General features: G+C 37.1%; 1 protein-coding gene across 1 annotated transcript; it reads left to right on the top strand.

Annotated features, from left to right (window-relative positions):
• The first annotated feature begins 877 nt into the window (after window positions 1–877).
• Window positions 878–11,832, top strand: LOC128998274 (uncharacterized). Its single transcript, XM_054424332.1, has 8 exons — window positions 878–947; window positions 1,823–2,022; window positions 2,669–2,885; window positions 4,785–4,989; window positions 5,730–5,940; window positions 7,759–7,939; window positions 10,547–10,828; window positions 11,574–11,832. Exons 2-8 carry the CDS (start codon window positions 1,832–1,834, stop codon window positions 11,814–11,816), a joined length of 1,530 nt encoding a protein of 509 aa, XP_054280307.1. The 5' UTR covers window positions 878–947; window positions 1,823–1,831; the 3' UTR covers window positions 11,817–11,832.
• The last annotated feature ends 727 nt before the right edge of the window (window positions 11,833–12,559 follow it).

Genomic DNA, 12,559 nt, shown 5'->3' with positions numbered 1-12,559 from the left:
ACAACCTACAATTAATAATCATAGGTGAACATATCATAGGACTGACAGACAACATAGCAGACAGTACAATAGTACCAATACACAACACACTATTTTGAGGATTAAGAGATATTTTTCTGGAAAAATTGCAAAATATTATTGAACGTGTAAAGGCTTAAATGGATATGGATTTAAGAAGTAAACAAAATTTGGAGTCCCAGTGTTCGGTTTTGCCTTACACAAGAAACTTGAGCGCGCACCAGAAATTTGATTCCAAGGGTTCGAGAGCTATTATTTTAGTTACAAAAGATCTGTTATAATGTTTTCTTTTCGCAATTGATTCTCGAGTTATCAATGACATTTTTTAAGACGAACAACTGTGCTAACAGGGTGACCTGGTACGAAAGAAAGGAATCCCTCCCTTAGAATTATGGATTGTTTTGCCGATGAAACTTTTAATTACTAAGTGTTTCGAATTGGCTTTTCTTCTGCTTGGACTTATACAGCTTGGACTTATGCAATACAGAGTGTATCATGCATGGTGAAAGTTAGAAATATTACGAGATTCTATTTGGAGCTTTTATTTTAAACTGTCGAAAGTTTCGATTTATCGAGCATTTAAATTGCCAAGAGTAGACTATTGAAATATACTATTCCCTTCCAACCATCCTGAGTTCAAACACTTAACCGTGGGTTGTATACATGTATTAAACTCTTTATAGCCACTTTTTTTGTAGCTACTTCAATAACGTTGCATGACGTTGTACTATACAATCGACTTATATTGGGCCTTTAACATCTGTGGTAGTATGGTAACAAATTTTGAAGCGAATGAAACGAAGTGTAGAAAAACGTATCTTATCTTCTTCAACGCCTACAGATAACTACTATCAGGAAGGCAACATCCATTGTTCACACAATTCAACTGATCTGTCCGAGTTGTGCTTAACGTCTTTTGACATATCCAGGTAAGAAACTTAACGTTGTAATGTCCAAATAAGGCTATAACATATATTACTGGGTGAATTACAAATATTTTCTCCTATGGTCAGTGTAGAGGTCATAAAAGCTTCTTGGAACTATGATTAGTAAAATTACCCTACAATAAACCTGGTGTGATTTTCTGATTTAAATCTTTGAACCAGCTAAGATATTATTTATTTCATTTACTGTCGTCACCTAGTTCAACCAGTATATGCATTCTGTATTTTGTTTATACGAAGCAAAGACATAATCAGAACTAATCGATTGCGTTGCTCAAAAAATTGTTTGTTTAGCTATTTATTAGGAAAACATTACACATAATGATGGTTCACAAGTGACACTTGTTGGAATTCAAATATAATCCCCATGAATTGTTTGCCAAAGTCATGAAGCATTATTTATAGTGAAGTCTTTAATGAAGTCTTTATTAATAGTGCTAACTTATTGTTTAAATGGGAAGAAGTCACAAATAAGTACAGATTGTTTGAGTCTGGGTAATTTTGTGTTGGAGAAATGCACTTGTTTAAATATTCGTATAGCTTTTCGTGGAGGGAGTTATCAAATACAGAAACAGTTAGTTTTCCTAAAATACCTATTTGTTTTAAATAGTACATAACGATGGCTGAAGGTAGGCTGAAAATCAAACAGTGATACGGATATATGCAAATTGTCATTGGGGATATTTGACCCCGGGTCATATAATTATTTGTGCTGCAATATAATTATTTGACCCACCACACCTTTAGTGTAGATTACCAGTTACTTGTAATGTATAACAATTCCCAAATTACTGCATGACTATTAAATATTATAAATCACCAACGTTTTACGTTACTCAAAATCTAAAATTGGATTTTAGAAGCTGAACATGCCAAGAACATCTGATGGTAAAGAAGATGAGCCCGACAAGAAGGGACAACTTTGGAACAGACTTCAATCTACCCAAACTCCATTCAATTGGGATTTACCTGAACCACACAAAGAGATTGAAACTTATATTAACAACCAAAAAGCAAAATGCGAAGTTATCGATGAGGATAACCAGTTCGAATGGACAAGGTAACCTATCTCGTAAGAAGTAAACGTTGGGGAAGTTAAAGCAATTTTGTGAAATAAACTTGAACTCCTAGCACCTAAAACAAAAAATAGATCAGGTATTTTTTCTTGAATGAATCAAAATAAAAAGTCTTTTTGTTAAAAAATTCTAAAGTAGTAAGAAATAATCACACGGGCTTCTGAGTCCTCACTGGGAGCGCACTAAGATAGGTTCATTATTGTCTATCATTATTTACTACAAATCTAAATTCGCCGTAAATAAATACGAATACAAATATTTTAAATTGGGTTAGGGGAGTCATAAAACTATGGATAATTAATAGGTAATTTGGTAGAATCGTTTTTCCGCCTGCTTATATAAATGAGAAACTTTAGTAAGCATACATCAAAATCATCCACCGCCAAAGTACTTATTACAAAGTGTTATATTTTTAATCCATAAAATTTTTTGTGTATATAATCATTAATTGAAGTTATATTCTCATAGAAAACGGCTGCAGCTGGTCCATACATATGTAATATCTCTTCCAATATCCAAAGTAGATTGCATTATACTAAATATGATGTGATAAGAGGACATTTAGTCATAATCATAATTCTGTGCTGATAAGTACGTGAGTGTTACTAATGCGATTGACAATATCAACAGATTTGTTTCCCGTCTTATTCTGAGCTACGAACTGTGCAAGATTCATAACTACATAGAAGCCCTGGAGTGTATTATCTGGTGCCAAGCTCATTGGAACTCCTTGTCAGACTGTAAGGAGCCACTGTTCCGTGATGTGAAAGAGGTCCTTGCTCACGTCATCCTGGCTACCAAAGCTCGAATTCTTTTGTCAGCTGGGAAAGACGATTTGGCTGAGAAGGTAAACAAAAGCAAACATAAAACTGACGAAATAAGGTGAGTTGCTGGCATTTCATTCTACGGCTGTTCTTCTTTAAATTTGTTTTCTTATACATCCTGTTAGTATTTTGCTAACTTTAAAAGAGATTTTGTCTGTAAAATATGCATTGATAGTATTTCCAATCAGTGCTTTGTTCACTACACAGAAGGTTGTACTGTCATTCGTTAGTTTGTAAGGGTTGTATCCTTTTACTAAACAGAAACCGAATTGTGACTAGAAATAATTTGCATGATAAAAATGTTAGTTGGAAATAAACTTGTTAGGATAATAATAGGCTATGTAATTAATTGTGTATATTCAGTAAAATCTGTTACTAATCTGTGCATTGTATTAAACAGAAAATCGAGAGTTAACAGAAATACGTCTAATTCTTGAAACATATGTTTACACTTATATTATTAACTCACAAGCCGGCAAATATATATAAAAGATGGTAAGTGGAAATCTATTTCCATTGGACATTCCACTCATAATCAGACCCAATAGTTGAATCCCATATCTTCATTATTCATTTATTTCATTCGCCTGTTAGGTATTTTTACACACACGGGTGGCCAGCCTAAAGTGTGAGACTACTGAGAGGAACAGACGACTCACTAAATAACCTTCTCTTCTCTGTTGGACACAGATCTGGGATTGTTTGCACATTTCTTCAAGTCAGGCTAACATGTGACCTAAGCGCTAGGGCTCCCACTGTTCCTGGAATGTTGTTCCTATATCACCTAAACCGCATCTCGACCATGGTCAAGCTTCTGGGCACTGAGAATACTCTGGACGGAATTGAGACGCTCAGGTCCTCACCAAATCGACCTCACTGTACCACCGATTTACCCAAGGCTGGACTTACTGAGTCAGTCACCTGGTCCAGCGTCCTCATTTCTCCTATTCCCAGCTCTCATGCCAGAGCCAGTAGGTGCGGGTAAGCCCCTCTCTTTTTGTGTGAGAGATGATTTTTTGCCTCACTGATATTGCCTTCCTCTTTACCATCAACACTTTGACGGAAATGACTCCAGCAACCAACATTAACCCTTAATTTCTCCCAGCAACTGCGTTTACTCCGGTTGATGGCCCGGCGAAGAGACTTCCAAGACACCTTGTAAGCATCCGACTTCAGACAACTGTCTATGGGTTCTCTGGCCCTGGTAACAAGTCGTCTAGCTCTCAATGTTGCTCGATGAAATTCTGCGATCTCGGCAGTCCACCAGGACACAGTCGGTTATCGTTCCGGGATCTCCTGCGATGCATTGACTCATTACAGGCCGAGACTGTCAGTACCATCAAATATGTAACTGATGTCTCTGCGTAAGCCACGCCAGGTGCAGCAAGCATTTCCGGTTCTCTCCGTAGGATGGTTTTGGTGAATTTGGCCACTTCCAGCTTTTTTGTGTTCCCCCGAATGGACACCTGTCGAGACACAGTAACTTGTCTCTGATGACTACCTAGGTCATCGAAAATGATGCATTGGTGGTCACTGGCCGTACCTCCAGGACTCCCCAGGCTTTGATCCTTAGCAAAAGGGACTCAGACGCAAGAGTGATGTTGGAGATCGTTCCCCTCATTCCGAGCACCATAAAGTTGGCGTGTTGCCCTCATTCATGACGAGTCCGGCCCTGGCAGCAACCTCCAGCATACGACTATTGGGTCTGATGATGACTGAAATCGAAATGTCTAATAGAAATTGATCACCACTTAACATATTTAATAATATGTATTTACTGTCTTGTAGGTAAGTATATGTTTCGAGTGTGTTATTAGACGTATTTTTAAGCACGGACAATACTAATCAAGATGTTATTTTGAAGGAAACAGATTTTGCATCAGTTTCCAATCCGTAATAACATGACATGCTATGTTTCGAAGGAGGTTAATTTGCTGGAGAATTGTTCATATGGTGATGTCAGAGGTCTTCGTACCAAGAGGAACCGTGCGGGTTTGCTAGGATTGAAGGCAGCTACATACATGCAATACACTGCGGGATATAGCAAAGCCATCGAGTTTGCTAAAGGTGCCAAGACACTCGACCCGGATCAAGCAGAGTGGTGGTTCATCATTGGAGTTGCTCTTGGTAAATATACATTTACTGTTGAAGACAACGGCTATAGCTGAGTAAATAAAAATTCGCACCTAAACAAAACCTTGTGGTATATATGAATGAATGATGAGGATAAGTAGTTCTACATAACTTTTTATCTAGTTTTACAACCTCAGGACACTATTCTGTTATATAGAGGTATTGTGAAGTACTGTGAAAAGAACGAGATTGTCACATTCGTCTCCTAGATATTATTTGATTTGTAAAGTACAATTTCAATATATTGCCTTATAGGATATGATAAAAAATTTCACGCATTTAAATGTGGACGACAATTCTATCCTCTTTAAATCGAGATAAATCGAAAATATTTTGAGTACTTAAATAAATGTTATAGTTTTCACGAACAAAATATAGGCCCACATCTATTACTGCGGCTGAAAAACATCTTATAGCTTTTATTGAAATGATACTACTCTTGAGAGTTCTTCTAAATGGACTATAAATTTGACAATTCTTTATTAATTGCTAAGCTATAATTAATTGTCACACTAGTGACAAAGACCGAAGCTTAACACTTCAATGCCTCGCCACACTCACACTAACAACAATTATGCTATATTTCCCGTGTATGTGTATGTGTGTGTGAGTGTGTGCGTGTGTGTGTATATGTAATTCAAAATTCTTTATTCAACGTTTATACAGTTTTTAAAAATTAGTACGAAAATAACTTGTCGAATATCTTAAGTTATATTCAAAAAGTTTTATTCAAGGTAAGCTTCGAAGACGAAATAACAAAAGAATTTACCCAGAAATATCGAAAGAAGAGATAGAATCCATTGAGAAGGCCTTTACTTTACAGAAGGATGCTTCATACACTGTATATTTGGCCGAAGTATATGCAGATTCATCCAAGATAATGGCTTCAAAGAAGCACACGGAAAGGTCTAAATGTTACGTTGAAAAAGCAGAGATGAGATATCGGTAATTATGCACACTTTCAACCAATTTAAGCTTCTAGAAATAATATATGTTGTAGGTTACATACAAAATTATTAGATGAAGCAATGCTACAAAGTATACATCTATACATATCAATATAGATGATCGTAAGCATTTACTCGTTCATCGCTGCAAAGCAATAATTTTAACCTTGGGAAGAAGAAAACCCAGCTATTTTCACAAACACCTGAAAGAAAACTCACAATACCAAATATTTTCAAAAGAAACATGTTTTGCAAAGGATTTATTCAAGTTTTGATGATCAATATAATTGTTTTGCAAATTTGTAATTGGCAATTACCCGTTTTACAATTTAAAGTTCAAAGTTTTTAATGGCAACACAATCGGTTGGAGATAGATTTTTCTTTTAAATCAGTTTAGTCATACTTTTGGTTCTTCACACTTTTCCTGATTGTAACCGTTTCAAAAATATGACATCAGCTGTTGATCTTCAAGATTCGTGATTGAATAATTTTTTATTAGATTTTACCCAATTTTTATGTCAGCGTTTATATTATTGTGGCCTATGATGTACAAAGAAACAAATAAAGTTTAAACTAAAAATAATTTCAAGTTCTTAAATCTGGGAAAACCTAAAAATTAATTAAATATTGTTTTAAGTAGTTCATCTAAGCTCGTTGTTTTCGTTCTCGTTGCATGAGACGGTTAATTAATTGAACGGTTATTCCAAAAACCGTCAAGAGGTTTGGAAACAGTGGTGGTGGTCATGATGTTAAATTTGCTTGAAGTTTTGTAGCATTTAAGTAAACGACCCCAAGTTTAGTTAAATCCGTTTTTTCTAAAACTGTTATTGGTGATGGCTGTCATATTTTGTTTCACAAAACCTGCTGTTTCAGTACTTAATATACTACGTTCATATAAATTTATCCTTGGGTATAGACGTATAACGTCTCCAACCTGAAAAACCTTTGAATTGATAAAGTTTTGGTGCATTTTCTGACGACCAATATAATCTCGAAGTAGGTAGGTGTAGTTCAGGGTGGTATATTAAATTAAAAAAAAACCTTGTTTATTAAAAGTTTGTTGTTGGTTGAAGAGAAAGTAGAGTAACCGTGGTTTATTCATCGAGTGGATTTAACTTTTTCTATGTTCAGTTCCCATAATGCATAAAAAAACTAGAGGGGTGCTTATTTTGTGATGATGTGTATTTTTGCATCACTCATTCGAGTATTGCTGGGTGGCTCGCTTTTTGTTTGCCATTCGTGATTTTTTACGTGGATATTATTGTGTGGTAATAGAATGTAAAGCTAGATGCATTCCAAACATGGATAAGTATGTGAACAAAGAAAAACTAACATAAATGAAAAAAATATTCCGAATGTTTTAGATACACAGTACTTAAATCTTTGACAATCTGATGTTAATTGTTTTGTTAAGACGTTTTGGTGTGTAACCCTTATCCCTGGTCTTCTTTCTACTGATGAAATATTCCTTGCGTTTACCCAATTCATAACTTATTGTCATCCAAGGACATTCATCATGAGTCATCATAAGCAATGGGTAACGAATACCAACCTGTCCATCATTATTCAAGTGACAGATAAAAAAATACATGCCATAACAAAATTATCACTCCTTGAGTGTCAATTGAACTACGGCATCTAAATACCAAATAGCTTTTTCCTTAAATGGAAAATGTGCTAATAAACACAGACCTTCCGTTGTTACCTAGAAACCTCGGCCACTCCATTCTCTCCAACCAAAGGCGCCTTTACAGCGTGAATCCTGTGTTTCTAGCCAGTCATAGGCTATATTTTACAAAAACCATTTGTTTTCAAGAGAGGCATTAAAACTGCGGCCCAACTGCATAAGCCTGAAGGCACGCGTCGCACATGGTTTGTTAATGGTGCATAGTAAAGATCCTATAGTGAAAACCCTGCTGGAGGAAGTGGTTGCTGCTGCCCCAAACAGGGGCTCCCCTTACGCTGACTTGCAAAAGTATTACAACGTTATAGAAAAGGTAAGCTAGTGGTAGTGAGTGAGTGTATTTCAGATAGGCCAAAAGTTCTAAGGTCTTAACAATTAAGTAACCATTGGATCAAAACATTTCCAAAGCAACCATTTAACCTAACCTATAAACGATTTTTTGCTTTGGTTGGTCTACAAACCATTAGATTATGGGATAACATGATAGAGCTATAAGTTACTATACGCATTGGAGTTTGACAATATTTTAAACACAGCACAGCATATTTTGATAGTGATACATCCCGCACACTAAACTTTAGACCAGTCCCATGTCAATAGCTGTCGTAGTTAATATGGTAAAGATTTCGTTTTCAAAGCCACTCCGAAGAAATTATAACCATTATACCGCTCTATAATCATTCTAGAGTAACTATTACTTTTCTAATACTTTAATAAAAGTAATATGTTTTAATTGAGGGAGGAGCGGAAATACCGCAGTGTGGGACTAAAGGCCGGCACACACAGAGACAGACAGACTGACGGACTCATTCACAGTACGGACTAAAATTCACTCTCCCTGATGTCAAATGTGGCAACGCACAAAGGATTTCGCCCGTCTGCCGGAGTCCGCTTGAGTTCGCGGACGGATTTTGTGGAATCGCCTCAAGAGATTTTTAAAATTCTCCTGCGAACTTTTCTGCTGTGCATGCGCAAAGAGTTTTTTTTTACGTTAAGCCTACTTCTCCTCACAGCCACTAGGTGTGCTGTGGTTTGTTTAAATTACAACTACTTGTGAGGAACTGTCATCCTTTTCCACACCTGGTTCCAATTCTTTGGTTATTGGTTTTTGCACAATTCTTGAAAATCATGGCTGCACTACACTAAACGCCATTTTACAGAACCTAAGTAGTTAAAGCTCGAGGTGAATGAGGGAATGGATAGCCCGTCTGCTTGAGGACTCCTGTGGCTGTGTGCGTTACAAGAAAATCAGTTTGCCTGCAGGAGTCCATTCTCATGAGTCCGTCTGTCTCTGTACTACTACTACCCACTAAACCCCTCATCTACATGTCGGACAGTAAACTGGGGACACCTGGTCACTCTTCGTCAGAGTTTTCTGACGAATTTTTTGACTGAGGAAGAACGTATGTTTCGCATCGTCGTGAATGCCATCAAATTAACTGGACTTGCCCATCAATCAAACGTACGACTAAAAGCAGCCGTGACCTGGCAAGAACTGCGTGAAGTAGTATTTCACCTCACCATGCCACCGGCCCACTCAAGATTTGATCTGCTTGATGAGTCTGTCAGTCCGGCATCCTCTAGTCTCCTGTTCTCAGCTCTTGTGGAATATCTGAAAGGTGGAGGAGTGCTCTTACGTTCTTGCAGCGTCCTTACTGATCTAGCCTTGTCTCTGGTGGATCGCCTTCCTCCCCGCTACCATTTTAATAGTGCCACCTGACGCTGCACTCGTGCGAGTCTCAACTATGGTCTCAACTGTTATACTTATTGTTGAGTCTTTTCTGGCTAGAAAGAGGACCTCCGGCATTGGCCATAAGCTTATTTAGAGGCTTTACACTCCTAGCAGTCTTGTTTGCTGTAAGGAAGATCTGATCTCTCCGGCTCAACTTGTTGTTCACCATGACACAGAATTAGGCCTACATGTTGGTTTACGTGGTTTAGACAACTACGTTCCCCACTCGTAGCAGAACGATGGTGCCGATCCCTTTCTTAATAAGGATGACGATCGACCTTGTTCAAAGCAAGGGGCAGACGATGATCAACCATCCAAGCATTTACGATGCGCGTGACCTGGGTCAGTTTTAGTTGGGTCATTTTCACTCAATGTTCTTGAAACCAGTTGAAACCCATAATCTCGACCAGGAGATTGGACTATTTACCAGCGTGGTCTAATTGGGCGGTAAAAGCCGTAGTTCACAATCTGTCCGCAGGGAGCTGTTTGGCAGTATGCCCTACATAATTGTTAAATGAACTACTAACAGTGTGACTAACTAACTGGTGTGGCAGCCCCAGTTCAATTTCCATCCTGTCACCATCCACCCCACTGGTCCCAAATTCATGTGTCGAAGGAGTTCCAAGAGTAGGCATCGAGCGTCAAAGGGTGGCTCGGAACAGCAAGAAACATTTATATCCCCGGGACGAAACCCTTATCTCAGTCCCCCGGAAACCAACCTCCGTTTGCCCAGCACCAGATACCTGAAGTGCCGGGAGTCTTTGGTAGGAATGCAGAGCCCGACTTCTGCATCCATGCTGCACAAGCTGCACTTTCTGACTAAGGACTAAAGTGGCTGGCTCCTCACATTGGCTGAGAATACACATTGGCCTTGCAAAGCACACACACTCCACCCAACAGTGCAACTAAAATGGAAACATTCCCAGGGACTTCCAGTGAGTGTTGGTCACCCATTGAGTCGCCTTTTGCAACGAGCCGGGGAAGGCTGTACGACAGCTCGGGAAACCGCATGGGAGTCCATAACAGTAAACTTGTTGCGAAGAAGGTTTGAAATGGCTCTTAGGTATAAGGAATTGGAGGTAGTTAATGAATTATTTATCATATCAGGTTATGCTTTTAAAATATCTCCGGTTCCATAATACTTTCATGTATTGCAACTGTTGCTATGAATAATATAAAATGTTTCAGGACGTTCAGAAAGCAATTTTCTATGGGCAAAAGGCATTTGATATGGGGACGGCAACTGTTACGTTTTATTTGACTTTAGCAAAATGGAATAATGGCTACGAACATAAGATAATTGATGATCTCAAGAAGGGGTTGACGATTTACAAGCATGACGTTGTCAACCAGGCAATGCTATATGCTTACCTTGGCACTTGCTACCTACTTCTCGATGACGACTGGGGGTCCGCAATAGCAAGCTTCCAGAGGTCTCTAGAATTGGATCCGTCCGCAAAAAGTTTGGAGGTAATATTTGGAGAACTCACTATCAAGTAAAAAGCAATAAGTATTAAATAATAGATTTTCGAACATTTTAAAACAAATGTTAGCCTTATTTTTGACAAACTAAAATAAAAAAATAAACTCTTTATTCAAACAGAAAATTAATTACAAGGTATTTTAAGATGTTCTGAGTCTTCAGAATAATATATTCCCGAATGGAGTGTAAGTCGATGCTCAGGGAAAGATCTGCATCAGAATGATATACTTTAGAGCTTCAATAATGCACAGCTACATAGTACATGAACTAAACTGAAAAAAAAACTTATTAGATGTAAGCTTTTATGTTTACTATTGACATGTGTAACTTGAGCAGTAAAGTTGAGCTTGCATGTTTTTAGTTTTCTGGTTATCAAATCAAATCGTTTATTTAGGCCAAAACAGCGATCTACTTACAGTTGCTAAGGCAAGACACAATTTATTTTTACCTATGATTTTAAAATATCAGATTTTCTTCAAAATATAATAACTTTTATTTAAATTAATTTTGAGCTAAACAGTTGGAGTACTCAATAAAACGTATTGCGATCATAGTTGTACTTACAAGGAAGTTAACTTATTTTTTACTAAAACATAAATACTTGGATGTAGTACGCCTCATTAGGAAGTCACTTTTAAACATGTGATTTTACTTAAGAAAATTCTTTTACAGCTGTCCATAAAGTATGAGTCATAAGTAAACTTAAAATTTGATGATTTATTATTTTTTCAGAATTTTAGAGGATTTGACTACAAATTCGCCAATCTCCTGGATATTGTCACTAATCATCTACAGTTCAACCCTATTGATGAAATAGAAGACCAAGTAAACAGCTTTTTGTCAGAAGTCGCTAGAAAGAGACCGCAACAACTTCACATTGCAAAAATGAATGATTATGTATCGTGGAAGAGAAAAGTCATAAGTAAAAAGATGTGTCGACCTGTTGGGTTATCCACACCCAATCGTCGTTATTAAAATGTTGGGGAAACAATGTCTTCATAACTTATTTCAACCTTAACCACGTCTAACAACGTTGATTTAATTGCCAACCTGTTTTAGCGAATTTTACTGTAGGTGATATACGTTTGGAGTATGTCGTATGTTCAATCAAGTGGAGACCTGATTGAGCTGACCAATTGAGCTGATGTTTTCCAAAGGCATTTTTTATTTTAATTCAGCCTAGGGCTCATTCCTATCGGCTTCCAAAGCTTTTGTGTTATTATTATGAACAAGAGTAAAAGAATTGTCAAATGTATATAAAACATGTGTTTAAAAAGGATGTTGTTGGTGCTTTATCAAAATAATTTTGATAAAGCAATTATTATTGTGAAGTATTATTGTGAGCATTTATGCGTTAATAACTATTTCATACAGCAGATCTATGGAACATAATTATTCTCTTTAGTGTTCTCTTCCCGTTGCAAAGCACGGGTATGGTGGCTAGTATATAATAAATGTCAGTTAGCATGACAACTCAAGCAAAAGTTATCCAATTTTGATTAAATTTGGTATAAAAGTGTATGCCTACATTTGTTCAATCGATAGCAGACCTCCATTTATTTATTTATTTATTTACCAACGGCAATACACCAATTTACAAAGATAATCAGTAGTTTGACAGCTTCAACAGTGAATTCAAATTCAAATTCAAATATATTTATTTAGGATATTACAAGCATGGCCTCGCCAAGTTTACAAAACTTGTCGGCGGGGACCAA

The sequence above is a fragment of the Macrosteles quadrilineatus genome, unplaced genomic scaffold (assembly GCF_028750875.1).
Source record: "Macrosteles quadrilineatus isolate MER2022 unplaced genomic scaffold, UCM_ALF_1.0 Scaffold_7__1_contigs__length_78375512, whole genome shotgun sequence".
NCBI classification, from domain to species: domain Eukaryota; kingdom Metazoa; phylum Arthropoda; class Insecta; order Hemiptera; family Cicadellidae; genus Macrosteles; species Macrosteles quadrilineatus.
The sequence above is the reverse complement of the archived record's forward strand: the minus strand, read 5'-3'. Positions and strand labels throughout refer to the sequence as shown.

What these genes read in the sequence shown, in the direction of transcription:
- LOC128998274 (XM_054424332.1), top strand. Translation starts at nt 1,832, where the DNA reads ATGCCAAGAACATCTGATGGTAAAGAAGATGAGCCCGACAAGAAGGGA. An exon ending in CATCATTGGAGTTGCTCTTG is followed by an intron (nt 4,990 to 5,729) that starts GTAAATATACAT and finishes GTTTTATTCAAG; the next exon opens with GTAAGCTTCGAAGACGAAAT. An exon ending in ATTACAACGTTATAGAAAAG is followed by an intron (nt 7,940 to 10,546) that starts GTAAGCTAGTGG and finishes AAAATGTTTCAG; the next exon opens with GACGTTCAGAAAGCAATTTT.